Genomic DNA, 27,574 nt, shown 5'->3' on the forward strand with positions numbered 1-27,574 from the left:
CACCCCCCCACAAACCCCCTCCCACCAATAAACTCCCATGTTGTTTACATCATTCGATAACACTGTAATGACACACACACACACACACACATCTGAATATGACGTCCAAACTATTCAAACAGCTGCATTTAACATTTCCCTTCTTATCTTGCCCCTAAGAGTGAAACCAATGTTTTTCACAGCGCCCCCTGTGGATGGTTTTTCATATCCAAAGCCACTTATAATTACTATAATTTCTCAAATTGTTACCCACCGTAGGGGAAGTAGCCGATAACAATATGGTTGAGTAAATATTTGACCTTTTTAAATCAACTCATGTTTTATTTTTTTATAGCTTTGTTTTATTATAAGAGCTATAAAAGAAAATGTGAGTAAATTTTTTTTTTGCCTTTTCTTTGTAATGCTACAGCTCTTGTTCAATCCATTAAGATGAGGCGTGACCGCAGATAGACACTTAATCTCCTGCCAAGAATGAGACTAATAATTATTTAACATCTTTCATGATTACTATTGATTTCAAATGCTGAAGTCAAGGCGTCGGCTTTTATCGCCAACTAAAGTAACTGTTTTTCCATTAGGTTTATTTTATATATTTAAGTTTAATATATATTTATATGTATGTACAGTATTGTTATTGTTAGTGTTATTGTTATTTTTTTTAAACCCAAGTTAAACTGGACTTAATCAGCCACGCCGTCAGATAACGGCTTCTTTTCTCTTCAGGATTTTAATGTGAATGTTCCACATTTGTCAGGAAGAACCAACATTTAGACGGTTAGGTCTCGGCATTGAGTCAGCCTGTGGGGAAGTATTCATGAGCGCTCTGAAGGGATAGCATTGTGTTCTGCTGTGTGTATTGTGCGCTATAATGTAGTTTTTATGCAGATACAAATGGATTCAGTGATGGACACAAAGAGTCCTCACAGAAGCACAAATGTGTTTTGGTGGAGGAAAAAAAAAATACAATAAGTTTTTTTTTTATCTATTTCTCCCAACAATAACTCAAATTTCTGTGGTTTTAAAGATGTGTTTTAAAGCACCGTGATATTAAAGGTGGGATTTCAGTTCCTGGGATGTGGGTGATTATTATGATTACGTTGGAATAAGTGTGTTATTTAATATTATGTAGCTTTTTTTTTTCCATGTGATCCAGAGGCTGCTCTGTTCCTGTCTGTCCAGGCGCTGCGGTGTTGCGTCTGTTGCACCGTTACAAAGGAAATCATTAAATTATTTTATCTCAAGCGTGTATGCAAATGTTGATAAATGATACATTAATGCAGTCGCCATTTAAATAATAACCTGGAGGCAAATAAAGATACGACGTTAAAGGGAGTGAGGCGTTTAAACGAACAGTGGAGCATGAGCAGCCCCTAGCGTTAGAAGTGGTTAAAACAACTTAAAAAAAAAAATCCCCATGACGTCCTTGAGAGACATTGTTGAGACCCCCGTGTCCTGCCTGATATGATGTGGAGTTGAGATTCTTCCAATTTCATGCACTGCTGATCAATGCTATGGTTAGACTAAAGGAAACTGTTATTTTCTTTAGGATTTTTTCCTGCAGTATACAACTGCAAGGGGACCTTTGTTTTCTCTGTCGCTCTGACCTACAACATTACACTGGCCTGGTGTAAGAGAACAGCAGCTGTAGGAAATATGAAGAGGAGAACGATCAGCAGCATATATAAATAATCTGAATACATTTTTAAAAAGGTCCAAAAGACTACGAGTGAAATGCATTGTGCCATAAATTGCGCCCCCATCTGACGTTTGTCTGCTCTGTGCTCGACCGGCAGCTCGGTGCATCGGCTCCCTGTCCCTCGGTGACCTCCTTTTTTCTTTGTGGCTCAGCTTGGCCCTGCCCCTTCCAGACAAAATCCATAATTTCTATTTGATGGTGCAGTCAGCCCGGGCTTTCTGGAGGACACTGCCTGAAATTGATGTGTCTCATTTCGGGTCTACTGAGGACGCCAATTACCCTTTGGAAACTCTTTGAGGAAGCTGACGCAACAATCGCTTCCTGTCGTCTTTCTGTTGTTTTTATCCCACTCTCTATTCTTTCCCTTCAATTCTCTCCTCTTAACTCTCCTCTTAACAACCTATCTCTCTCGGTATCTCTCTCTCTCTCTCTCGGTATCTCTCTCTCTCTCTCGGTATCTCTCTCTCTCTCCGCCCATCTCTGTAAATAACCTTGTGTCTCTCCCTCCTTTATTTTTCGGAGCCTCTCCTCTAAATCTGCCATCACTCTCATTCTTTGCTGTCACGCTCACTTTTTGAAAGATGTGCTCCACCTTATCAAGTTAATGTCACGCTGGTGAGATATTACGACGCCGCACATTGATGTACGACACGTTGGCCGCCCGTCATCATCTAATGGACATGTTTGTTTTCAGTTCATTTCAAATGAGACTCTGAAGATGTGGCATGTCAAGAAAAAAAAAAGAAAGAAAAGAAGCTGATCAAGCGACTGTGAGCGTAAACATATGTCACTAATCAAATCCCAGAGTTTTGTTGTTGTTGTTATTTGAATGTCTAATATAATTACAGGCAATTTGACGGGCACGTACGATATTATTGTAGTTTCCCGACGTTCTGACAAAACTGGATAAATCCCACTGCACAACATAATTTGTTTTGTAATGAAATATAGAGTGAAGTAAAAGTAAAGAAACATAATCATGTTCTGGTTTCAATTTACTCACAATTATTGTTAAACCTGTGGACCTGTTTAGTTGAACACGTCACTCGCAGGAATTGATGAAAAAAAATACATGAAGATCTTCTTCAACAGCTATGAGTCTCTATTTTCTTTTTTAATTCTTCAACAGCTATGAGTCTCTATTTTTTTTATTTTACAACCATATGCTGCCACCTAGTGGACGGCTACTTAATTGTTCTCCCATTTACCCTCACACTGAACAACCAATGATTTGCCATACTGTAGTATCGGCAACGGAATTGCGAAATCTAAAATTTAAATTCTCCAAGGGACTATTCTGTTCTGATCTTTTTTCTGGATACTGGATACTTTATTTAATAATTATCTATTAAAATTCTCCAAGGGACTATTCTGTTCTGTTCTTTTTTCTGGATACTGGATAATTTATTTAATAATTATTAGTTTAGTACAGTGTTAAAATAATCATCAATGTTGTTTCTAATCAGGGGCTCGACTTTTGACATTTACGAGAAAGCGTTAAAATCAGATGAGAGATCGACATTAGAAAAGTAAGAACGCAGCACGTACCACTGAGGCCTGTTTCATCGTGTGCCTCCAGGTGACGTCAACAGTTGCGAAATGACGTCCTTCTTCCGGCATCTGATTCACGATGTCTGGAGAGCTGAATATCGGCTCGAGGTAAAGCCAAACCGACTGCATCTTCAACCACTCGTCCAGAATCTCCTGCAGCAACAGCAGCTTGTTTTCCCATTCCCTACAGGAGAAAGAGGAGACGTGCAGCTTAAAAGACCATTCGTCATAGCAGGTCTCACTACCCTCAGCTAAAACCTGTCCTTTAAAACAACGTAAATCAATAATGTACTGAATTCCCTTCTATGTCCTCGTGAATATTGGAGTTCTACGGTGACTAAACTCTCGTACCGTATCTCCACTTCAAAGGGCTTAATGAACGGTGAGCCCTTCATAGTCTGCGTCTTGACTATGTGGTCGTCCAGGAGCATCTGGACTTCGTCCACAGACGACAGGATACAGGTGCCAGTTTCTCTGTAGGGCAGGAGGCAGAACTCGGTGTCGCCCCACTCACCGGCCATCCTCTCCATGGCCGTCTGCAGCGAGTGTTCCTTGCTGGCCGCTTCACTGATGCTTTCAAAGGAGCTCAAGTGCTTTTCCAGCTCCATTGAAAGAAAGTGAGCCACACAGGCGTCCTGATTGGTCGGCTGCAGGGCGACACCTGCTACAGCTGACATGGCTGCCCAGTGACGGTCACACAGGCCGGGGTTGCACAATACCTGTACAAAAAAAAAAGACATATAAAATTTTGATTTATTCATGTCAAAGTCACTGTTTTTATAGATAAAAATGTATTTATAAAAAAAAACACAGTGCACCTGAACCATTGGAATGTGTTCCTTGAACTCCTCTATTTTGGCCTTTATAGTTGTGGCCATGTTCAAGGCGTTAGGATCTTCACAGAAGCCTTTTTCCAGTTTGTACAGAGTGCGCCAGTAGTTGCTGACGTCCTCCTCCACCTGGAAGATTTACACCACAGGAAAAAAGGGAGAATACAAAAAATATTCAGTCAAGATGCATGACTAAAAGTCACTTTCCAAAAACACTTATATCGCAATAAATCGTATCGTTGCCCCAGTCTGGAGAAACATATCGTATCCCCAGATTGTTGCCAATACACACCCCTGACTGTAACGTGTCGTTGTACCTTGTCTGGGTTCACGCCCCCCAGTGGTCCGTGTAGCCACAGCTCATACTGGTTCAGGAAATCCGTGGCCGTCTCATAGAGACGCAGGAAGGGTGTGAGCTCCTCCTGGATGTTCTTGTGCTGTGGATACTGGGACAGAGCCCAGCCGTAGGCCTCTTCCTCTGCATTGATCTTATTAATCTTTCCACAGCGGTGAGAGGAGAAGAAAATGAATGAGAACGCAGGCAACAAATGACAGCAATTAATAAAAGATACGAACCGGCAATAAGACATGATGGACGATTGGTAGATTCATATCAGTTCAAGGCAAAACAAGCACACAGTTAGTGCATGTTTAATTCAAGATTACGGCCAACGCCGCCCGCATTAAATATTTCACAGCTCATACTGTAATTATCTTGTACAACGTAAGACTCTATGGTTTTCATGGATCTTAACGAAGGGTCAAATATCTCCTGCGACTGCTTCGTGATGCATCACAAATCGGTTAAAAATCGAAACAAACGCGTGACAATTTGCATCGGTTTAAATTTTAAAAAATGAATTTCATATTCACACATATATTTTTTGATGTACCTTTTCCATGGCGAAATCCAACTTGGTCTTGAGGTTCTGGGATTTCTTCAAGTACTTGCTGAGGTCTGTGAGCTCACCAAAGTTTTTAAACTCCTCCACCTGTGAACTGTAGCTCTGCAGTTCCTCTAAAAAGTGCTCACGGAACGCCTGGAGTAAACACAAAGAGACAAGACAGACACAAACAGTTCATCCGAGTCCACAGACCTGTGAATGAAACAGACGACCGTGCACTGACAGATGACGAGGCAGAAACACAGACCTGCAGGGAAACCTGGAATTGCTGCGCTTTGTTATCAACGATCTGTTGGTGCTCATTAAAAATGGACGGCATGCGTCGGAACCACTGGATGGTCTGTGCGTTGAGCCTGGTGTGCAGCGGAGAGAGGGCGGTGTGATCCACGAGGAAACACAGTCGTGTGACGGAGTCCGTTAATCTCTGTTCCAGCAGGTTCATCTCCGAGGTCTTCACCTGGTCCACAAAGGCCTGGGTGGAGGTGGAGGTGGAAAAAAATCATCAACAATGATGAGAATTTATCTGTGAAATGACACCAAGACTTCAACTGATGATCGATGAAGATGCAGAGATCTAATTTATCTGTGAAATGACACCAAGACTGCGGCCCTGAAAACAAACTGGTTTGAACATCGATATGAAGTTCCACTTGGACAGTGAAGGTGGAGATGGTTTGGACATGACACTTGTGACACCGTACCTTGAGCTCCATCAGTCTGTGTGTATGAGACGGTACAGTCAGTGCAGTTTCTGCGATCTTCTCAAGTTCACCACACAGCCTGTGAAACAGACATGTGATGTCACGTATTTAATGTAACATCAGTGTTGGGATCTTTGAAACAAAGGGAGGAAACACATTTTCTACATTCTGGGATTCGTCTACAAACTTTCTGTTGACGTCCTGATGGTCCCGGAGCATGTGTGCGGTCAGTTTCTGCCTCAGCTCTTGAGCACGTTTCACAAGAGAGCGGATCAACTTGTGACAGTGGACCGCAAAAAGGCCAAGACGTTCCACCTAGAACCCAAACAGCGAGTCGGTGACACAGGAATATCACAATATTTCAGTGTATTGATTCATTACTATTATAATTATAGCCGTATCTTTGAGACGTTTTAGGATTTACGTAGATAATGAAATGACGCAGGTTAATGAGGAAGAAACAGCAAAACAGTTCTAATTAAACACAGAACAGATAGAATCTTCATAGATGTCGCGATGGCCTTTGTTCATCAGTCACAGTAAAACACCTCAGTGGTTTTCTTGTTATTAAGACTCAGAACAAAGAGGTGTGAAAAAAAACAAAATCTTGTAATTAAAAACCACCAGGTTCTCCAAAGATCCCATCTGCTGCAGGTTAAATGTCCGTCCCTCCAAATCAATGACAATTACTTGATTTCCCTGTGCCGACACTGCACAAATTACTTCCTAATGTAATGAGTTTGAGTCACTCCAACGTCTGCCCAATAAACATGATACACTGTAAAAGTACTACACGGGTTGTTGAAGTACTACCTCTTTTAAGGAGTACTGGATCTGCTGGGCCAGCTGCTGGAGGTCTTCCACCTTCAGCTTCATCTCCTGAAAGGAGTGCTGCTCACCGAGGAACCGATCCAGGTCTTTCTCCGCCTGCCTGGATACCAGCGTGGCAAACTGTGTGGCCAACTCCTGGACCAACTGTCTGGGCCAGACACACTCGCTCCTGAACACCTGACGCAGCTCCTCCTTCTGGGCCTCAACAATCTCTGGCAGAACGGTGGGCGTCAGTGTTTTTTCACCCTGGAAAAGTGGCTTTGAAAAAAAAAAATAGAAGAAACAAGAAACAAGAAAGAGGAAAAAAAGAAAACCATTACAGCCAGGCTTAGATCACATAGCCCTCATCTAAGACGCCATCTGTTGGAGGAGGGTTGAAATTTCCTACAACCCTTTTCTATCTTAAAATTAAAAAAAAAACAAAACAAAACCAAACATTACTGCAAGAGCTGGGAGGACTTTTTATACACATGAAGAATCCTTGGTAGTAGTAACAGTAGTAAACCATTTCAGTAACGGTTAAAGCCTGCCACCTGCTGGCAGAACTACAATCATGCACACGAGATTACCTAAACCAGATAATTAACTGTTTAGTTAAGTTAGGTCAACACATCAACCCTTTTCATTGTAGCAACAAAATCTGCCTAATCTTAATAAGTCAATAATCAACATTAGCATACGGCTAACTTTAGCACACAGGAAGTGGTTCACTAATCGACTGAAACTAAATCTTGCAAAAAGGATGAAGATGTAAAAAAGGGAAATATCTTGACTGGACTTCTCATGTCTCTTTGTCTCACCTCTTCAGGGTAAAGCAAAGTCTCCACACGAGGCACTGCGCTGACAGATCGGAGCATTAAGTCGTAGGCGTTGACCAGGGCCTCTTCGTACAGATGCAGGTCGGGCTCAAACCTCATCTCTGCGTCCTCCAGGACAAGATGCAGCGTGAAGAGCGGCTGACCCCTGTCTCGGCCCGACTGCTACGATGATGTAAAACAGACAAAAAATACAAAACCAAAGTAAGAATAGACGTGACTTCTGTTCATTTATTCTGCTCGGACGATTCACTGCTTCATCAACCTGGGAGGAGTGGATCAGATCTGTGTAGTCTCTTAAAGAGTGCAGGGCCAGACTCTGCAGCTGGGTGGTCATCAGTGTGGCTGCACTGTTGAAGTAGGACGACAGCTTAGCCATGTTGCTAGGAGGAGGCAGCAGCTTACGTCTGGATCCCTGGCTGTAAATGTTGAGCACTTCAGGAATCCACCTGTGACAAAGGTCCACAAATGTCACTCATATTCAGCGAAATGGTATTAAGAATGCACCATTATCAAATGATTTTTTTTTTTTAAAAAAAGGGACTCACGTCTTGTGCAGGATTCTTTTGGCACTTTCCACATGTCTGTTGACAGTTTTCTGGAACAAACGTAACTCCATGGACTCTTCTCTGTCGACCAGTTCCTGTGTGTCTATCAGGCGTACGTTCCTATAAAACAGCACAGTATTATTGTTGTGCAGTATCACTGTAGGATGGCTGTGTACAAAAACCAACCTTAAAACATCGATAATCACAGCCACAGTGCTAAAGGTGACACCACTGGTTTTTAATACAATTTTTTTGGTTTCTGACGGTCTTTGATACATATTGATTGAAATATTGCGATATTTCCTTTCCTGATCCCATATCATTCTCCTCCTCCATCAGTTATTGATTTTTTTTATCACCAATTCCCAGTCCAATATTCCTGGCGTTGGTTCATTTTCTTTTTCTTTTCTTTCTTCTCTAGTGATTCCAAATGTAGATCCCTCTGTTCCAGTGTTAGTAACTGATGTTAAGATGGAACAGAGTCTGAGACTAGGATCACACTGGGACTGTAGTTACACTGGGGGGGGGGGGAACCCTCAATATATCGTCTGTACCTATACTATCACAGTATATTGCAATATGTCGTATTGTATCACCAGATCTTTACCAATAAACACTATTTATCTTATCTCTTCACACAGTCATATATTCATATCTGACGTCCTCACTTGTAGGAGTCGTGCCACAGTGACAGCAGCTGCAGCGCAGGAGGACTGATGGAGTGAAGGTTTACTTTAATCTTCTTTTGTGCACGAATAAATTCTTCCTTCCACGGTTTGGGATACACTGTCAACCTGACAGTAAAAAAAATAAAAAAATCACAGGTTTTATTTTATGATATATTGTATCAGATTTGTCATTCTACGACTATCATTTACTCACTCAAGTCTGTGAGCGGGCAGATCGGGTATTTTGTCCCTGTAACTTTCTTGTTTACTTCTGAATGTATATTTCACTGCAATCAACCAAAAAAAAAAAAAAAAAAAAAAACATTGTTTAATACACGCTCCTAAAAGTACGCAGCGACTGCAAAAATTTTAAAAAAAGTTTTAAATAAATACATATGGCTGTCTTGACGCTGAGCAGATAGTCCTTGTGAATTTCACTAATCAGCAGCTCCAGAGCTGAGCTCAGATTTCTCAGGTGGGGCGGGAGCCGTCGTAGGACATTCTCCACCCACGTGACCTCCAGAGGAGGCACGTTCTTCAGGTCAATGCCATGCTCAATGTAGTAGTTATATTTCTGAGAGAAGAGGACAACATTTTTAGACAATAATAATAATAGTAATGATAATAATAGTAATAATGAGGATGATGTATACAAATATGTACCATTTCACGTTCACTTTGTGCAGTTAAATCAGAAAAGCCACACGTAGATTCGCTCTTCGTCTCCTCTTCTTTCTGCTGACTGAGAGACAGAGAAAAAGTAGAGCAAATCAGCAAATGTATTGGTCTTCCCGTGCTCCCACAATGGCTCCCCGCCCCCCACTTTGGAAACCACAGTGCTGATAAATTATATGAATCTGATATTTCATGGCGAGGCAACTCACCAGATGAAATCCACCACATTTTTGCGGAAGTTCCTCTGCTTCATCAGAGCCGTGCTGGGACTGTAGTTGTGTTTGGGGGAACCAGGAAAAGGCAACGTCTTTCTGCTAGGGCTCCGACCGTGACTTGTATTTGTCAGCTCATACCCTGAATTAATAATAATTATTATAATAATAATAACGTGAATTATTATAACTAATAGTTACAGTACAAGTAGTGGTACTTTATTATTATTAGTAGTAATAGTATTTTAAAGATAAGATATGTTGTCTGGTGTTACTCACTTTCCAATCCTCCATTTTCACGGTGTTTCTGTCTCAGGTGAAGACTCGGTGAAAACGTTTTGTCTTCCATCCATTTCTCTCTAGACTGGTATCAAACATTACATTGTAATGTTAAATCACATTTGACTAGATTAAACATTTTTTAAAAAAAGTTTACATTGTAATGTTAAATCACATTTGATCAGATTAAAAACATTTTTAAAAAGTCACATTAGACGCTCAGCTGCATAACTATAGCTACCTTTGGCGGTAAATCGTTTGTCAAACCTTGAGGTTTTTCCGTCGTCTTGGCTGAAATCATGCTGATTCTTCTAGAAACTTTGTACGACGGTCTTTTCTTCTCTGTGTTGCTGGTTGCTAAGGACGCAACGGCTACAACTGAGTTCAATTAACTTTAAACTTTTTTCTATATATATATATTTTGTACTTACTGTTTGTTGTACTTGTTTTTCCCTGTGATAAACTCGGTGGGTACATATGAACTATGGATTTTTAACGTCTGTTCGGTAATTGTTTGTACAGCACAGAGGTGGAACCAGTGACAAGTGTGGAGGCGGGGACAACAATAAGGGTCGCACACGGTCGGCTGGAGAACTTTGTTAATTACTAAATCAAACAAATTAATTAAGATTACGACTACGAATTTAGTTTTACAAGAATAAAGTCGCAATATTACGGAGGGAAAGTATAGTAATTATGGTAAATAAAGGTACATATATATTTATACGATCGTCATAAAATTACCGGCGAAATGTTGTAAACAGAATCAAACAGTCGTTAATTTATGAGAATAAAGTAATAAATTCCCCCCAAATCGTTAAATCGTAGAATTAAAATTGTAAATGAGTGAGAATAAAATGGTAAAAAGAAAAACAAGTCAAGAACTATAGTTAACTAACGCAGCGAAAGAGCGTGGAATGTAAGCAGAGCTCTGATTGGCTGATATGGACAGATATTTCTCCCGCCCTCTCCACAGTTATTAATCCAACACGCCATTGCTTAAATATATTTATTAGCAAATAGAATAAAAATGCAAACCTTTACATTCATTTTGTGTCAATTTAGGTAATTCAACCTGTTTTTATACATTCCTTCCAGTGACAAATTAATGTTTCATGTTGTAATTTTAATCTGTGTGGCTTGGAATAAGAGATACAAAAGTATTTTAACAGTAGTACACCTCATGAGCATGTGTACCATGTTAAATGTGTGTTTTTTAAACTAACATCACATTATTTTCTCATTTACGGAGAATTACACTGTTTTCAAAGTCATTTTATGACATAACAGATGGACGTGAGTCTGTAACCAAATACCAAAACTCAGTAACTGGGCAGAACTGACCAGTGTCATCTGCCATTCATTCTGAAACACCAACTTAATGTGGTTTGAATGAAAAAAAAAAAAAACATTTGGCAAAGTAATCGTGTTGTAACATTTTGAACAAAATACAAATGCGTGCAAACATCAGGTTTAGAATTTAGAGCGATATGTAATAACATTGGTAAAAGCGTGAGATGAAAAGTTCTACAGTGACTAATTAGGGTTTTGTAACTTAATTAGGGATGTCCGATAATATCAGCCGGCAGATATTATCGGCCTATATTAGCATATTATGTAATATCTCTAAGGATCCTTATAGATTTTTCCCTTTCGATAATGAAAACCCAATAACGCAATGATGGGTTTAGCCAAATGATGTGCGCCCTATAAATAATTTTAGTCGCCAAATGATGTGCGCCCTATAAATAGTTTTGGTCATAAACGGCTGTATATTAATGTAAAAGTCACTAAATGGCAGCATTGGAGCTTATTTAATTAATCTCGTACTCATACAGTGGTTTGTACAGATAAATAAATAAATATTACCAGGCCTATATCGGTATCGGTTGATATCGCAATCGGAAATTAAGTGCTTGGATAATATCGCCATATTGGATATCGGCAAAAAGTTAATATCGGACATCCCTAAATTTAATATATCACATCTGTTTGCATTATTGAAAAATTAAAATGAAAAAAAAAAAAGTCCTAAACAAACTTCCTACTGGATCCTTCAGCAGTGACTTCAGTTTAAAACGATGTGAAAACATTAGGAGCTGACAACGCCAAATAAAATCTAGGTATTGATTCGTAAATGAGAACAGTAGTTTTAAACAATGTTCTTAAATAAAGTTCAGTGGAGATTTGAACAGAAGCAGTGAACGTGTAGACGACCGCTTATGTAACATAAACAACAGGAGACTGGATATTTACAGTGGCGTATTAAAAACTTGCCCTGATGACCTCCTGACCCTGCTCCCAAAAAAAATGAAAACAGAGCTGCAAGAAAAATAACAATGGATTTTGTTCCCTGAATATGAATTAGGGCTAGGACTAGGACTTCTGTTTTGCTGCTTCACCGGCCGGTTGATTCCACTTCCTAGTTGGACTTCTTCAGTCCAGGCAGCGTGAGCTCATACCTGTTAGAAGATCGACAGAAAAGAGAAGAGAAATATAAACACAGATATGAATGGAACAAAACACATACGACAGCCAAGAAAGGTGCAGTACTGCACTGTACCATTCTGTGGTGCCCTTGGTCAGATCCATCTGTGAAAGTTCTATTATCACCTGTGGAGAACCACACGTTAGCAACATCAATCACAGAGAACGTTGAGACATCAACACAAACCACCAACAGTTCCATCCAGTACCATGCCAATGTCCTTCCTCTCCCGTGTGTGGAACATTCTGCTGTTTTTCACCGACACGTCCAACTTCCTCCTTTGTGCCTCCTCCAGGGACACAATGAACTCAAATCTGGGATTGAGCAGGAATAAAAAATGAATAAAATTTTTTTTTTTCTACAAAATGAGGTCAACCATCAGAACGTTGTCTTACTTGTCGTTAAAGACAGGATTGATCGTTCTCCTCTTCACGTGCGTCCTCTTGCGGTGTCTCCAGCTTTGGTCAGGGAGTAAATACAGGCGGACGTAGGAATCCGTGCCGTTGCTACTGCACGGGAACAGGTTCCTGTAGAGGACAGGTCTGTACGTTGGTCTTTGGACAGAACTCAGGCAGAAACAAATGTGTTATTGAACCACGGAAAAACTCAACGTGATTTTTTTGGTGAGTGATTTAAACCAGTAGTTCTCAAATAATGGGGCGGAACCCCCTGGGGGGGGCGTGGTGAGGTGCCTGGGGGGGGCGTGATGGGATGGAAGTGTACAACTGATGTAATGGTTGAACGATAACAAGCCTCCAGTCACTAGGTGGCAGCAACTCATACAGTGGTTTGTACAGATAAAAGATATACATGTTATCAGGTTCTCAATAGTATTTCATTTTGCCGGGTTGTGGGTCAGGGGTGTGGGGGGCGGGTGTGAAAACATTTCTGTCCCCAAGGGGGGGCATGACAAAAAATAATATATATATAATATTGTCATGCATATTGAATCGCAGTACTGTTTATCGCAATACATCGTATCGTGATACGTATTGTATCGGCAGATTGTTGCCAACACACACCCCTAGCCTTTCATGGTGTCTCTGCTGCGTACCTGCACGCGTTGACCAGGACGATGAGTTTGTTCCTCAGAGTGGCGTACCGCACCGTCAGGTGGATCTCTCCCAGGGAACCCTGATACTTCTTCAGGGCCCTGTGAATTAACAGACGGGTGAGCGGACGTCAGACGTCAGACTCAGGTCTGAAAAAGACGTGACGATCGTGGAGCTGTTTTTACTCACTCTGGATATGACACCCCATCTGAGACGTCCAAGCGTGAGGAGGCGATGGAGTTCTCCGACAGTAAACTGTGGGAGTCGTAGCGACGCATGCTCACGGTGGTGGGTTTGTTCCTCAAGGCTTCGGACGCCAAGAAGGAGCTGCGACGGTGGGCCAGGAAATCTGCCTGGGTGCCGTTCTGGGAGTCTGGGAATGTGTTAGGAGGTGTAGCCTTGGAGCTGGGGTTAGTGTTGGCGGCAGGTGACGTAGCAGACGGAGGTAATCCATTACTTCCTGTGTTGGTCTGCGGTTGATTCTGTTTGACTTGAGGAGGAGGACTGAGGTCGATCTTAGGGGCAGGTTTCTCCAGGGAGAGAATCTAATGTGGGATTGACGAAAGGGTCAAGGGTTAAAAAAAAATTAATTAATGATTGCTAATGTTAAAGTTTGGATCTAGCAAATATTTACCTCACTTAGAGATAAAAATGAAAAACAAATATGAATATAAATACTTAAAATAAAAATAACTAAGGCGATATACAAAACTTTTGGAACGGTGACATTCTTGGTGTAAGGCAACTACTGCTCCCACTGTGTCAACCTCAAAAAAATTAAAAAAACAAAAACAAATAGAGGGTCGCAGCCCTTCAGATGACACACTGCATCTCCTGTGGTCCATTAAAATGTCTGCGAGGATTCATTCCTTACTGTAAGGCAAAAGCACTAACCACTCTTCCATGGTGTGGCCAGAAGCTAAATTATTTTTACCCAAGTAAAACATTAGCTCCAGTGATCCCAACGACCAACTCTGTTCAACCAAGGAAAAAATAGGTTTTTAGTTTTTCTTTTTTTTTTTACAGGTTGTCCTCACAGACAGATTATGTTTTCCCTGCCCCGATGCCCCTTCCTCCACATCTGCACCACCATCCATCCCGAAACACATAAAAATGATCCATGAAGCCATAAAGCCATGTGCTCACCCTGAGAGTGGCCTTCAGTTTAATCTGGCTGTTTGCTCCAGAGCGCTCCAGCAGGAAGCGCTGATCCAGAGTCATGTCGGAGGTGTCGAGGAGGCGACTGAGGGGCAACGTCAGAACGCCCAGGGGGTTTTTCTTCTCCGGTTCTTTCAGCTGAACGACAAGATTTACAGAGAAAAAAAAAAAATAATAATGTTTTTATTTCCTGTGGCTAAATGACAGACGACCAGCGTCGCTGTGGTTTGAAGTCTTCAGGATTCTGCAGCACGAGGCTGAGTCGTGTTTGAACAGCTGCGACTGCACAGGCTCACAGCAGAATAAATCAAATCAAACAGAGTGGAGCGTTAAAGTGCATTCATCCTATTATTCCTCAGTGTCAGTGATAAAAGCAGAGCAATGAGCTTTCTGGTGACAAAAATGAAAAAAAAAAGAGTTTTAAATATAAACAAAAAGGGAAGCAAAGGAAATAAAAATTAAAAAAAAATAAAACAAAATAATTCTATACATCCAACTAGCATCTCACTAAAGCTGAGTACTAAATTTTTTTTTTTTTTAATTTACATTTTAAATGTGTAACTAAATCTGTCAGTGATGTGAACAGACACCAACCTGGAGGTTGAGCTGCTGTGTTTTCACATCATGGACGAAGAAGGTGAAGCCTTCCTCCCACACTGGATCTTTAGTCGCGTACACCACCTGTGGAGGGAGTGGACTGGTTCTGAGACTACATCACTGTGGGTTAGCTGAGTGTTTATATTTACCGTCAACATGCCTTTAACTTTTGCACAGCAGTGTGAATAGGGAAGAGTACAACAATGATGTAGATGGTACCTTGCTTTTTCGAACTTCCTTATCAATGGAGAACTCCACGTAGGAGTTGGGATCAGGAGTTCTCCTGGTGAGCTGAAATCAAGGCAGAGTCCGACAATTTAAAAAAAAAACCTAACTAATAGATACAGCTGAAAGAAACTCCACAAAAAGTCAATAAATAAACAGTATATTGTGAGTAAAAAATATGTAAGACACATAATTATTATCTGTGGTTAAAAAAATATTGTTGTGTTTGAGTACTAAATTAACAAAATAAAAAAAAGTGAATTATCTATAAATAAATATAATACAAATTATAATTAAAAATTATAAAATATATTATTGTTGTTAATATTAATATTGATATTAATAATAAACGCGATTCTTTTTTTTAATAACCGGCCTTTTTCTCATTTTTTAAGAGTGTAATTTGAGACACTAGTCAGCAGAGGGCGTAGAAAATCCATGTTTCCTTTTCGGCCACACTGAGCCAATCTAAACAAAGCTGAACTTGTTTACTGGATGACATCATCTTCATTTATCTGTAAACCAACCACGTGAGTAATAGTAGAACTAATTCAAAGTTTAAAAAAACTAAAACAACAACAACAAATGTTTCCCTTTTTAATTACACGCAACCACAGAGAAGACGTTGGTTTAGTCTGTGGTTTGTCTGTAAACCAGCCTCAGCCACACACCCACTCTGACATGAAAGACACGCACCAGACGAGCAGGAAAGACCAGCTGTGAAGGAGGACAAACACCTGCAGCCACAAGACAAGTATCTGATCGACTGAAGCCTCTGGCCAACAGGACGAGAAACACGCTAACAATCGCCTGTTAGCATTAGCACAGGCGGGAAAAAAACTCCCTGTATATTTATTTATTTTAGGCCTCAAAGAGAGAGAGATTTTTTTTTATTATATTTGTAGTATCTAAATAAAACAAAAACTGTTCTTTCTCTTTCTTTTTCATTTTATAATATCCGAGGTCCAGTATAAAAAGTCATAAAACGCAGTCATTAAAAAAATCTGTTCTCAAATGTGGGTATGTGTACCCCTGGTGGTACACAGGTGAAACCACAGCTGGCAGGTTTTTAGAAGAAACACAAGGTTGTTTCTTCTTCTTCTGTTTTTTTTTTTTTTTTTTTTAGCAAATCATTTTCTTAGATATTTAAAAAAAATTACCAAGGTTTGGAATTTACTACATGTAATAAACATGTAGTAAATTGTAGTAAACTGATGACATCAGGGTAAAAGGTCAAGAATGTTAGGTGTGTTTTCATAAACCTGTCCTGAAAATTTATCAGGACACGGAGACTCCAGTGACTCTTATTTGGAAACATGAGAAGGTTGAGGGTTCTCCGCCCATCTTTGTTTTGTTTTCAGTTTAAACAAACGTTAAAGAATTTGTTAAACCTTTAGTTTCACAACCTGATAAAAGAATGACTACGTACGACTTTCGTTAATGTGGTCGTGAACACACTGTGCTGACTTGGGAGGTTAGAAAAATGATAATGCTAACTGTTAGCTAAGAGACGCTGAAAGATGCTGCGATGCATGAGCCAATCAGCGTGAACAGAACAGAAGAGCACGCTCAATCAGCCAATAGTATGCTGTGTATGATCTCGTCTAGGAAAACAAAGCTACCAGCGATCATTCGCTAATGCGCTTATCGCCACAATTTCAAAGCCAAAACTTTCATACGTATAATCATTTGTCTTTTAGTTTATATTTTACCATAATTTGCGATATAGCGTAAAATTTGCGATAATCATTTGTCTTTTAGTTTATATTTGACTATAATTCACGATATAGTGTAAAATTTGCAAGATCAGATCAGTCTTTTAGTTTATATTTTACCATAATTAGCGATATAGTGTAAAATTTGCGAGATCAGATTAAGAAAAAAAATCTGCGATGTACTGATGGCAGCGGAAGGAGAACCGCGATATAGAGAGGGAACACTGTATCCTGACTACAACCGGCTCCTGCTCAGGCTACAGACGGTCAGTTGGCGTCTTACCCGCGCCTCCTTGTGGTGTTTCCCATGTTTCTGGTTGTCAGTGATCTCACTGTGGTCTTTCTGGACACAGAGACAAACACCACCGTTATTAGTTCACCTGCGACGGGTCGTCCTTACTGCAACACTGTCCCTGTTGAATCCCACTCACTGGTATGTTGGACGCAGACTCCAGATAGACTGCAAGCATCGCACAGGCTAGTCCATTTGACGACTGGGACACGGTGAGGTGGGAGAGGGAAAAGTCCAGTTAGTCACGTGGTTTGAACGGCGGTGAGCGGACGTGCGGGTCTGAGTGCTAATGTAGCGGCGAGGCTACGGTACCTGACTCAGCAGACTGGCGTCGGTTTTGAGGGAAAGCCACTGGAGTTTGAGGTGAACCTCTCCATGCTGGACGTCCTCCAGAGTGAACCACTGCATCAGTGACAGAGACAGTCGTCAGCCTCACCGTACGTGGTGATTTAAGGTGTAGCTACAGTGTGAAACTCACCTTGTCTATCTCTTTCTCTTTCTTTACCACGCCAAAGTCAAGGCTGTATCTAATGAAGAAAGGTCATCAAAGGTCAGCTGTCAATCAAATAATATATTTGACTGCTCTTAATCTGATTGTCCAAGAATTTGCATAAAAAATATTTCACTTTGACTGACTGGCAGAGCAGTAGCGCAGTGGTAGCATGTAGCATTTACCTACGCTAGGCCTAGCTAACTCAGCTAACACCTCCCTCCTCTAGGATTTATCTGCAGATCTGTGTTTTTTTTAGCTAAACTACTACTAACGATTAGGCCGTCGACTGGTGACTACTTCGTCTTGATTATGATCAACAAGAAGAGAAAAAAAAGATGATGCCGAGAGAAGCTAATTAGGTTGTTCATACTACTGTGCCTTTGAGTATTCAAAGTATTTCCTACTTTCCGATGAAGTCGTCTTTATCTGTGTCCTCATCAAATATCTCCAGCTCCAGCTCCTGGCCCGGGGCCTCGTGGATGACAAACTGTACACAGGTTAAGTTGCAGTTTCGTTCTTCGATTGAAGACAAAAATATACTGAAGTTTAAAGTTTAGATTGTCACATGGCAGCGACGGTACGTGTGTGTGTTACTTCACCTCAAACACTTCATTCCATTTTGGGTTCAATTCCTCTTTGATGGTCTTGCTTTTGAAATGATTGTTGCCGACTCGGAGCGTAGAGTAAGGGTCGGATTTGCCTTTGATCATACCCAACATGTAGGTGTCTTTGGCCACCAGGTTTTTGGCCTCCAGCAGGTGGACCCTGACCACACCCTGAGGAGGAGCAGAAACTACTTGCTGGTACTCTGAAGAACATTGACTACTTTTATCTATCACTTAAATCTGATTCTTCACAATTAAAGACAAACATCCATTCACGCTAGTATTCACACCTGTGGTCGAGTTAGTGTGAACACTCGACCTTAGACACCAGAGTACCAGACCAAAGTTCACACTCACACGTTGATCCTGGTGCTGTAAGGCAAGTGCACTAACCGCCTTCCCACTGTACCGCTCACCTCCATTCACAGTAATGTTATAAAGTCTCCGTCTTACATACCCGGGGCAGTGGGAATCTCATCTGGTCCACTTTGACCTGGTCTATGAGGGGGATGCACATGCGGTTGGGCAGCACCATGAGTGAGGCGATGATGTCTACGATGGTCTCCTCGGACAAGGAGCTGGACCAGAAGAGAGGAGGAGAGAAAATGAGCAAAGTCATCGTGTGCAATGCTGTTCCATCCGAACATCAGGTTAGTAACATTAGAACAGAGGGAATGACAACAACAACCGAGGGTGTAAACAACCTGAAGGCCGGAGTGTCCAGCAGGTTGGTCATCCCCGTCCAGTTAATTTGTAAAGTCTGAAAGAAGACGTTTTTACAATTTGAAACTAATAATGTTGTGCCTTTATATTTCACAGTGAGGCAGTGAACACTTACTGGACGACGAATAAAAAAGAAGGTGACTCCTCCCACCAGAGGGACATCACCAATGAGAGGTTCCAGAATGACTCTGATCATCCCCTTCAGCTGAAAGCAGACAAACAAACACATGAAGTTTGACGTTGACAACAAGGCTGTGTATCGGTAAGAATCTGGTGATACAGCAATACGTATCGCGATACAGGGGCAGTGATACGGTATACTACGATATACTGCGATACCACTGCGATAATTCAGTGTATGGATATTTTTTTACCCAACTGGCTGACAACAAATGTGTGAAAAACAAAACACAACAAAAACACAGGATGACACTGACCTTAAGGCCTTTGACCCCTGCTGTGACCGGAGGCTTCACCACAGTATCGATGTCCACGTCACCTTCATAGCTGTGGAGGGAAAACAACGACAATATTTTATTGTAAAATTCTGGTCCGTCTGTCAGGGGTTGTTGGAACAAAGAAGCCAACGACTGAGGTGCAACATCTCAGCGGTGAAGTTACGAGTTCTTCACTGACCATATGTCCATGTCCAGAACCACCTCCCTCTGGTCCACTTCATCAGTGTAGGCTCTAATTCCGGTGATCTTTGGGGGCTGGAGATGGAGACGTTTTTAACAAGTCACAGACACTTTCTGTTCTGAAGATAAAAGCACACCGCTGGACACGTGTCGTGATATTTATGAAGATAAAAGCACACCGCTGGACACTAGATGCCATATTTAAACTAGAGCCGGGACATTTCATTGTCCGATATTAAGATTTTTCCGACATCCCATAAGCCGATATTGTATTGTATAAATTAAATTTCACAACATGAAACGAAAAACGTTCAGAGGCAAAAATTGAATTTTTAAGAAAATCGAGTTAAAATGTTAAGAATGAATGAAATCATTTCTGAACATGGAAACTGAATATTTTATCAGGTAACTTAACCAGGCAAGTAGTTCTGTACAAAATATGTGACCAAATACCTTTGGTTTCCCCATAGTTTATGTGACATTCCTACGTATGACCAAATACCTTTGGTTTCCCCATAGTTTGTGTGACATTCCTCCATATCAGAGGTTCAGGAACACACCCATTCATCAGGCGACTTCTCGTTTACCTCTGATTCAGTTTTCCCTAGATGTCAATCGTTGGCTGTGACAGACAGAAAGAAACCGTGGAAACTGAACTTACTATGTGTCCAAAGTGGACCTTGGTGAAACTAAACATTCTGAGGGCCGCGTTGGAGAGTCTGATGGACGGCTGGATATTTTCTTTGAGGAATTTTTCCATGTACATCCCAAAGAAAGGCCAGGCCTGGTCCAGCACCTGCACAGGTGACAACGGTGGAGCAGTGTAAACGATATCAGCCGTGTAATATTATGTCATTACTTAAAGAATTACCTACGAGCTCCTAAAATTAGCTTCTAATTGATGATCAATTTAGCGTTAGCCTCATAGCATCACAGCCAAAGTCATAGTTAGAGGGGTCTGGTCAAATCTAAAACTGACCTGATGGTAGTTAATGGTATTACAGTACACAGACCACTGTGTATGTAAAAAGAAAATAAAGATACTCATTATTTATAATAAAAAAAAATATGTGCAGTTAAGATACTCATTATTTATAATAAACAAAATATGTGCAGTAAAAAAAAAAATTTGATACTCATTATTTATAATAAACAAAATCTGTGCAGTAAAACACAAAAAAAAAATCTGTTGTACTGTACCTTGTTGAGCCAGTCCACTTTCTCAACATCTGGAAAATGGACCTAATAAAGAAACAGAAGGGGGGGGGGCATCAAGAATACATTTGTTTTTTAATATTTAGAATTTTTGTTATAATATAAATTATGTATAATTTATATAATTTTACCAAATAGAATTACAAAAACTGAAACCTCCGTGACATTAGGTTGATTCACAGGATGAATATTTACTGTCGTGTAAAGTTTGTTTACATTTGGGTTTGGTTTTTTTTCTTCAGGTTTTACAGCCTGGTCCTTTATGTCTGGTTACGTTGATTTGTTGATTTGATTCGTCGACCATGAATGTTTTTTATACATCAAGTCCAGTCAGGTTCGTTTTGGTCCGCTGACCAATGTTAAATAATGATCTCACAGGGACCCTAAAGGCTAACGAACCACAGGTTGAACACCCCTGGTGAGTCACTGTTGCAGTGGGTGTGGTGAAATCAAAAGAGCAGAGGGAAATCTCCTGCACAATAACAGAGAAACACTCTTGACAAACCAGACCTGGTTCCGCCCCGTTTTGGTATGTCATGCAAATACAGTGAATGTTGACGCTGCTTCTTTACCGAGGAACTGTTTCAGAGTTTTGTAAAAAATATGTGTCGTTTCCCCCGTCAACACTCCAGGTGTACTGCACTGCCGTGCAGCCGGGTGCCCCCTGTTGACTTACCCATGATGCCATCTGCAGAGCACTCTGCAGCTCCTTGTTGATCACCACCTTCTCGTTGTCCACGAAGTCCAGCGCGCCCCCGATCCGGGCGTCCTTCCACTGACGGTTCTTCCCCCACCAGGTCAGCATCAACATGACGAGCAGGACCCAGCTGACACTGAGGCCCAGGTAGCCCGTCAGATACACGGGGTAGAAGCACAGCACGGCCCTGCCGATGTAGAACAGAAACTCCATCAGGATGCGGTTGACGTTGGAGGGACTCAACTTCTCTGAGCTGCCGTGGATCGACAGGCTCTCCCCGGGGCCTGCCGACCCCGCCAGCCCGTCTGGATACATCTGTCCGGCGGACGACATCTCGGTCGGAGTCCGGATGAGACCCGGAAAGTCTCCGAAAAAAAAAAAAAAGTTTGACGGCGATTAGTGACGAGTCAGATTTAAGTCAGCGAGTAATCTCTCCCCCTCTACCCTCCCTCTGTGGGAGTGTGTGCGTGTGTGTGTGTGAGCAGAAAAATCTAAACTTCCGTGTTTGAAACACGCAGGTAGACACACCTACAGGTAGGAATTGTCACCTATCAAAAAGATAAATTCACCCGAATAATTAATAATATATATATACATAATAATAATTATAGCTATAGTAGTTATAACACGATCTTAATCAAAAAAATTAAAAATAACACGTCAAAAACAAAGTAAACATTAATGACCTATGCAGAAACGGGTGCAATATTAAATAAATGAATGGTTGCCAAGTCCGTATATTATCAGCAACTTTGGTTTTTCTTCTTCGTCGTCTTCTTTTCTCATCTTCGCGGTTTTTTTTCTTCCTCCTCGCCTTCTTTATGATCATAGTTTCCTTATTATTTTACCGTCATGATCATAGTTTCCTTATTCTTTTTCCATCTTGGTTTTTGTTTGTTTGTTTGTTTTTTTCAGTTTCTGCTCCTCGTCTTCTTCATGTTTTATAATCTTTTTCTTCGTATTTTTTGTCCCCTCGGTCTTCGTGTCTTTCCCGTCGATTTCTCCATCGTCTTCTTGGTCATGAAGAAGAACGTACTGTATACGTTTATATTGAAAAGTCCGAGTCTGAGTGACCTGTGTTCCCATTTTTCTCTGGGTTTCAACATGGTGTTCATCAGTATCTCTAACGGAGCTTCTACAGGGACATGGCGAACGTTTCTGGTTTATTATTATTATTTTCTCGCATGTCCCTTTAGGGGCTCCGTAGTATGTATCTATCAATCCAATATACGTTGGGGCTGGAGACAGTCTGACGTTACCCTGAGTCAGTGACAAATGTCTACCACAAGAGGGCGACATTGCAACACATCACCGGCGTTAATGCTACAGGGATTAGATTTTCTTTTAATAAGATATTTCTAACATTATAATTATGGAATTGAAACACAGATGCTTTTTTAAGATAAAAACGTATCGTAATATGATACAGTAATTTCCCCAGAGTCATTTTAATCACTGGCGGGGTTTGTGATTGGGTTAAATGCAAAGTACAACCGTTTGTTTGTTGCTTCTCCTGAAATTCTGCCATTTTAATGTATGTACAACACGAGAGTATATCGCAGTGTACCGTGTATATCGTGTACTCAGCAGTTTTTTCGTGCCTGCTCAACACCAAATATAGCCTCTGGATATGAATAAAACATAATACAAGACTCAACACATTGTGTGTACAACAGATTTTATTTTTTAGTTTCGTTAGAACACATTAATTAGCGCTTCAAAACATAAACAGAGATGTGCAAGAAATTCATCTGTCGATACCAACTAATCCTTATTTTATTTTTTGTTACTTATGCGACACATTTAAAGATATATAACAGTTGTAATAACTGTTCTCCTCAATGTTAATTCATTCTTTTCTATATATTTTCACCCAGTCTTAAAAGGAAATAGAATCATCACAGCAGCCTTTTAGACTTGATGAATCACCGGCTCCAGTGCAAAATGTTTAGTAATGAATTTCCACAACAGTGGTTAAAGATCACTTGAACGTAATCAAATACTCAGGACAGGCCTGTGTATCGTGGAAGATTACGAACATGCTAGGCGTGGCTACGTTGTCCACCACGCTGTCGTACATCTGCACAGAGCTGGAGCTCTTGGCGGGCGGAGTGATCATGTTCGCCTTTCCGACCGTAAAGTCACCTGTTAGCACCCGGCACAGGTACATGCACTTCTCTCCATTCTGATTGGGCTTGGAGTACGTGTCATTGGCAGAGTACGATGCATTAACGGCAAAGTATGTGCCGTTTCCGTAGCAAGCGGCTAAAAAAAAAATTGACAGAAAATGATAGTAGAAAATTAGTTTATTTGTGAGAAATTGTATGCGTTTGGTACACAAACCACTGGTGGTACATGGGGCTCGCTCAATTTTATTTTTGTTTAAATTAAAATTCTAATTATTATATAATTATCAATCAATATTATGGCTCTCACCGTTCTTTCCTGCGTAGCTCCTGTTGAAGCCGTGTTCATTGACGGTTTTGATGATGTCGTGGGTGGTGCCGTGAAAGAGTTGTCTCTCGTTGTTTTGATGACCGTTCCTCTGCTCCATGTCACGCTTCTTGAGCAGCAGGCTCTTCCACAGCACTGGGTTCTGGATTCTCTCGATCTAAAGATCGGTGAAGATGTTATCGGCCTCATGACCCACGGTTTTCCATAACAACAGGCGGAAACTAGGATGCAAATAAAAATAACGGTCGCTAACTCTACCTTGATGATGTTACGTTTGCACGAGGCCTGGAATAGAGTCAAAACGTCTGTGTATTCCTTGGATCCAGCTTCAATGGTGACAGAATGACAGGAACTGGTGGCCGGCATAGGAGCCCAGTGATCAGGTACTTCTTCACCTAGTACAGAAACAAACGTTTTGTTTTTTTGTGGCAACATGAACTTTACATCTAAGAAATGAAATCAAGGGAGAAAAAAAATAAAGTGACAATTTTAATTAATTCTTCCGTCTTCTACCACTTCATTAGACTGGAGCCAAACCCAGCAGTCATCGGACCAGTGGATGGTTATACCCTAGACCAGCGGTCCCCAACTTTTTTTTGTCATAGGGACTGGTTGATGGGTCCGACCTGGCTCCATAGACCAGTAGTGGCCACGCTGTTCACTGAAGGTTTTATAAGGATCAGTAAATTTTCCTTGTGCATTTTTTGTTTTGGAAAAACTTTTTATCTGACCTAACTCTATTGAAGTGGCAACTTATTAACTCAAATAGTGATACCTGGCAATTGGCATTCGTTTGTTTTTTATGCACGTGCTTGTGTGTAAATGTATATGTTAGCGGTGCGTGGGTAGCGGTTGTTTGTCTTTTTTTTTAGTTTCCTACCTTTGAGTTTGTCGATTCTCTTTATCTGCAGAACATTTCCCTGGCTGTCAGTGGCTGGTCCGTCTGGCATGGTGACCGTGTAGGTGCACTGCTGGACTGTAATGTCTACATTTGGTAGCCTTCTTTGGAATGCCCGCTCAAGGAGGAAGTTGTTGTGTGAATCAAAACTCTGGAACTGAAGCTGCAGCTGCTGGTACTGCCACTCTGCGACGGTTTGGGCCATTTCCTCATCTCTCTTCAGCTCCTCCTCCTCCTTCACCTTTTTTAGCATTTGATAAATTGTGGCAGTGACTTGTAGCACATCTTTGCTGAAACCCTCAATTTTTAAAGTTGGTTGAGTTGTGTTGTCCAAGATTATGCGCACGCCCAGCTTGATCTGGAGGTCAACCAGAATCCGTTGATCCGCATTTGAAAAGTCGGCGATGGCTAGGTCTGAAATAGTGTTGGAGTGTTGTTCCTTGTTTATCAGATCGTTGATCCACGTCTTGGCTAAATCCACTTTAGCCTGTGAATCACCACAGATGTGGAAGTGAGTTGGTTCGGCCTCCACGGTCACAAGAGCTTCTCTTGTCGTTTGTTTGGTAGAACTTCCACCACCAAAAAGTGCTGAAACCACATATCCAGAAATCCATTATAGAATTTCAGAGTTACAATAACCTCATCTAGAAAAGATTGAACCTGGAACTGTACTTACATATGAATCGTTCCCAAATCGAGTATGTTTCTTTTTCTTTTTCAGCCGTGTCCTTAGGTTTTGTGGCCTGTTTTTGTTCCCTTTCAACCATGCTGTTGTGGAAGTCCTTCAGCATCGGTTGCTGGAAAATAACGAACCGAATTTTGTTCAGGGAGCCAGCCGGGTTTTGGCTCAACACGTTGGAGACTGCATCAAACATGGCATCAGCCACCAGCTTGGCCTGTACGTTCCCCTGGCCTGAAGGGATGTAGCACAGTTACTCATTTTCATCCAGATAAAAACACAATAACGATCTGTGACTCACAGAGGGTTTTGGGTACTTGGCTGGAGTGTGTGTGCTGAGTAGAAGAATTACGATTATGGGATCCATGGATCCCTTCTTTATTAAGTTATTTATACGGTGGACAAGGTTTGACCTAGTGTGTATATCTCACTTCTTCTGCGGAGGCGAGGTATAACGCAATAAAGTTCTCCATGGATAAACGTAGAATGATACAGGACTGAACTGGAGAATCTCACCTGTACCAATGGCAGGAAATGAGACTGATCTGTAGGAGTCTTTCAAACACATCTGTAGAGCATCGTCAACAATTTTGTTGACCTTTACTGGGTCCCTCTGTCCCACCACGTGGAGGATCTTCTGACACTTGAGGTTTCCTGGCTGCGTCATTATTAGGCCAGTGTTGACTTGTGCCCCTGTGATGAGATACAGCATACGTACAGGTTTCTGAACCAGTACTGGTTTGGGTCTGGTATCTGAGACATGCATCTAAGATTGCTGCAGCTCTTACATGAACCGGAACGGAGTTCATGTAAGAGTAGAGCGCCATAAATGAAGCTCTACATCTTCAATATTTTTCAACTTAAAATATGTTCCAGATGGCGAAGTTACTTGAACCAAACTTTTTTTCCGACGGCCAGAATCTGATGTATCACTTGAATGATGTAAACACCATCATTCTGTTTTTGTTTGATGTGATTACAAAACATTTTTTTGTTTCACTTTTATTAATTGCAGAAAATAAATGTCAATATTAATCAATGCCCAGCACTAATTAAAACCATCTGTCCAAAAAAATAACATTGTACAGATGTTGTTTTGTGTTTTTGTTTTGTTTTTTTACCAAGACTCAGACATTCAGCCTCCACAGTCGGACCGGCTGCTTCCAGAACAGCCTTGGATACTCCTGGATGGGGAGAGACAGATAGCAAATATATAACGATGATCACTAAATGTCATTAAACACTGTGTCTGCTTCGGATATAAACATTTGACAATTTCAAATCTTAAAAATGAAGCCGGATCTAAATGTGTAAATGATTCCAGTCCTCACTGCCGTTCACCTGACTTAAGTGAGAAGTTTTCATTGGAGGAGTTGACAATGACATCACTGGTTTCCTTGGTTATGTCTCCGGACACCACCTCTATCGCCACACTTCCCACTTTGGTCTCGTACATCCCCGGGCTTGAGACGACTTTTGAGAAAACACCTTGAAATAAAAAAAGCAAATTATACAGTTGTCTACGTTAATTATACAAAAACATACATTTTATGACTAGTTTATGATTCATTTCTGAGTATTTAAATTAAGAATGTAGTAGAACTTAATGAGTTTTCAGCGAGAAAAATGTAACCCACCTTGACATTGTGGGGAACTTGCGGCCACTGCGCCACTAGGAAACATATTTTGAAATTCAACAGTAAAAGCCTGTTGAGAGAATCACAATGAGATGGCGACGCACTGTAACCGAGTGTATTCGAAAAATGTTGCCGCGCCGTGTGATTTCTTACTTGGATCGTGTTTGAATCTTTTGGGTAAAGGAGCACAACAACCTTCTTCAGGTGCTTGGGTTGTCTCCTGCTGCTGAACGCTGAGATTTCCTTCAGAAGCGAAGAGGCAATGTTGTTTTTCGAGAAACCCATATTCCCTGTGCC

The 27,574-nt window shown here is 41.1% G+C and overlaps 3 protein-coding genes across 4 annotated transcripts in view; all 3 read right to left on the bottom strand.

Annotated features, from left to right (window-relative positions):
• The window catches only part of dnah7 (dynein, axonemal, heavy chain 7), a 56,470-nt gene extending 45,040 nt beyond the window's left edge, over window positions 1-11,430 (bottom strand). Inside the window, exons 1-20 of the mRNA XM_025063739.1 lie at window positions 10,143-11,430; window positions 9,953-10,068; window positions 9,712-9,796; window positions 9,430-9,574; window positions 9,209-9,287; window positions 8,939-9,119; window positions 8,760-8,832; window positions 8,546-8,671; window positions 7,878-7,997; window positions 7,595-7,778; window positions 7,315-7,494; window positions 6,497-6,772; window positions 5,871-5,998; window positions 5,684-5,762; window positions 5,230-5,454; window positions 4,971-5,117; window positions 4,395-4,574; window positions 4,066-4,206; window positions 3,599-3,966; window positions 3,245-3,431 (exon numbers count right to left, since the gene is read on the bottom strand). Of these exons, the coding sequence (XP_024919507.1) occupies window positions 3,245-3,431; window positions 3,599-3,966; window positions 4,066-4,206; window positions 4,395-4,574; window positions 4,971-5,117; window positions 5,230-5,454; window positions 5,684-5,762; window positions 5,871-5,998; window positions 6,497-6,772; window positions 7,315-7,494; window positions 7,595-7,778; window positions 7,878-7,997; window positions 8,546-8,671; window positions 8,760-8,832; window positions 8,939-9,119; window positions 9,209-9,287; window positions 9,430-9,574; window positions 9,712-9,796; window positions 9,953-10,068; window positions 10,143-10,188 (3,066 nt within the window). The 5' untranslated portion in view covers window positions 10,189-11,430. The remainder of the gene's footprint in view (window positions 1-3,244; window positions 3,432-3,598; window positions 3,967-4,065; window positions 4,207-4,394; window positions 4,575-4,970; window positions 5,118-5,229; window positions 5,455-5,683; window positions 5,763-5,870; window positions 5,999-6,496; window positions 6,773-7,314; window positions 7,495-7,594; window positions 7,779-7,877; window positions 7,998-8,545; window positions 8,672-8,759; window positions 8,833-8,938; window positions 9,120-9,208; window positions 9,288-9,429; window positions 9,575-9,711; window positions 9,797-9,952; window positions 10,069-10,142) is intronic.
• A 4-nt stretch (window positions 11,431-11,434) lies between these two features.
• Window positions 11,435-22,458, bottom strand: esyt3 (extended synaptotagmin-like protein 3). Of its 2 annotated transcripts, XM_025063767.1 has the most exons (24): window positions 22,296-22,458; window positions 21,589-21,796; window positions 20,898-20,939; window positions 20,359-20,493; window positions 19,696-19,772; window positions 19,497-19,566; window positions 19,175-19,264; window positions 19,041-19,096; window positions 18,794-18,914; window positions 18,331-18,507; window positions 18,136-18,218; window positions 17,717-17,765; window positions 17,551-17,640; window positions 17,378-17,440; window positions 17,230-17,289; window positions 15,226-15,297; window positions 15,004-15,090; window positions 14,398-14,547; window positions 13,441-13,796; window positions 13,254-13,352; window positions 12,595-12,726; window positions 12,408-12,513; window positions 12,275-12,324; window positions 11,435-12,173 (listed from the first exon to the last, which is right to left on the bottom strand). In XM_025063767.1, the coding sequence occupies exons 1-24, from the start codon at window positions 22,436-22,438 to the stop codon at window positions 12,134-12,136; spliced, it is 2,556 nt and encodes an 851-aa protein (XP_024919535.1). In that variant the 5' UTR covers window positions 22,439-22,458; the 3' UTR covers window positions 11,435-12,133. The 2 variants fall into 2 exon arrangements, with proteins under 2 accessions (XP_024919535.1, XP_008327274.1); XM_008329052.3 differs by lacking the exon at window positions 22,296-22,458 and having other exon boundaries at window positions 21,589-22,251.
• Window positions 22,459-23,270: 812 nt separating this feature from the next.
• LOC103392437 (poly [ADP-ribose] polymerase 14-like) overlaps window positions 23,271-27,574 on the bottom strand; it is a 10,180-nt gene continuing 5,876 nt past the window's right edge. Inside the window, 10 exon segments of the mRNA XM_025063766.1 lie at window positions 23,271-23,874; window positions 24,046-24,220; window positions 24,322-24,458; window positions 24,944-25,549; window positions 25,638-25,874; window positions 26,157-26,333; window positions 26,762-26,824; window positions 26,982-27,128; window positions 27,278-27,347; window positions 27,431-27,574. The exon segment at window positions 27,431-27,574 is cut by the window's right edge and continues 11 nt beyond it. Coding sequence (XP_024919534.1) covers window positions 23,591-23,874; window positions 24,046-24,220; window positions 24,322-24,458; window positions 24,944-25,549; window positions 25,638-25,874; window positions 26,157-26,333; window positions 26,762-26,824; window positions 26,982-27,128; window positions 27,278-27,347; window positions 27,431-27,574 — 2,040 coding nt within the window. The 3' untranslated portion in view covers window positions 23,271-23,590.

The sequence above is a fragment of the Cynoglossus semilaevis genome, chromosome 16, assembly GCF_000523025.1.
Source record: "Cynoglossus semilaevis isolate Cse_v1.0 chromosome 16, Cse_v1.0, whole genome shotgun sequence".
NCBI lineage: Eukaryota > Metazoa > Chordata > Actinopteri > Pleuronectiformes > Cynoglossidae > Cynoglossus > Cynoglossus semilaevis.

Excerpts from the sequence above, each read along its gene's own strand:
- esyt3 (XM_008329052.3), bottom strand. The coding sequence starts at position 21,942 with ATGTCGTCCGCCGGACAGATGTATCCAGACGGGCTGGCGGGGTCGGCA. Across the intron at positions 19,265-19,496 it reads CAGGGGTCAAAGGCCTTAAG|CTGAAGGGGATGATCAGAGT; the intron begins GTCAGTGTCATC and ends GTCTGCTTTCAG. Across the intron at positions 15,091-15,225 it reads AGGAAGTTCGAAAAAGCAAG|GTGGTGTACGCGACTAAAGA; the intron begins GTACCATCTACA and ends CTCCCTCCACAG.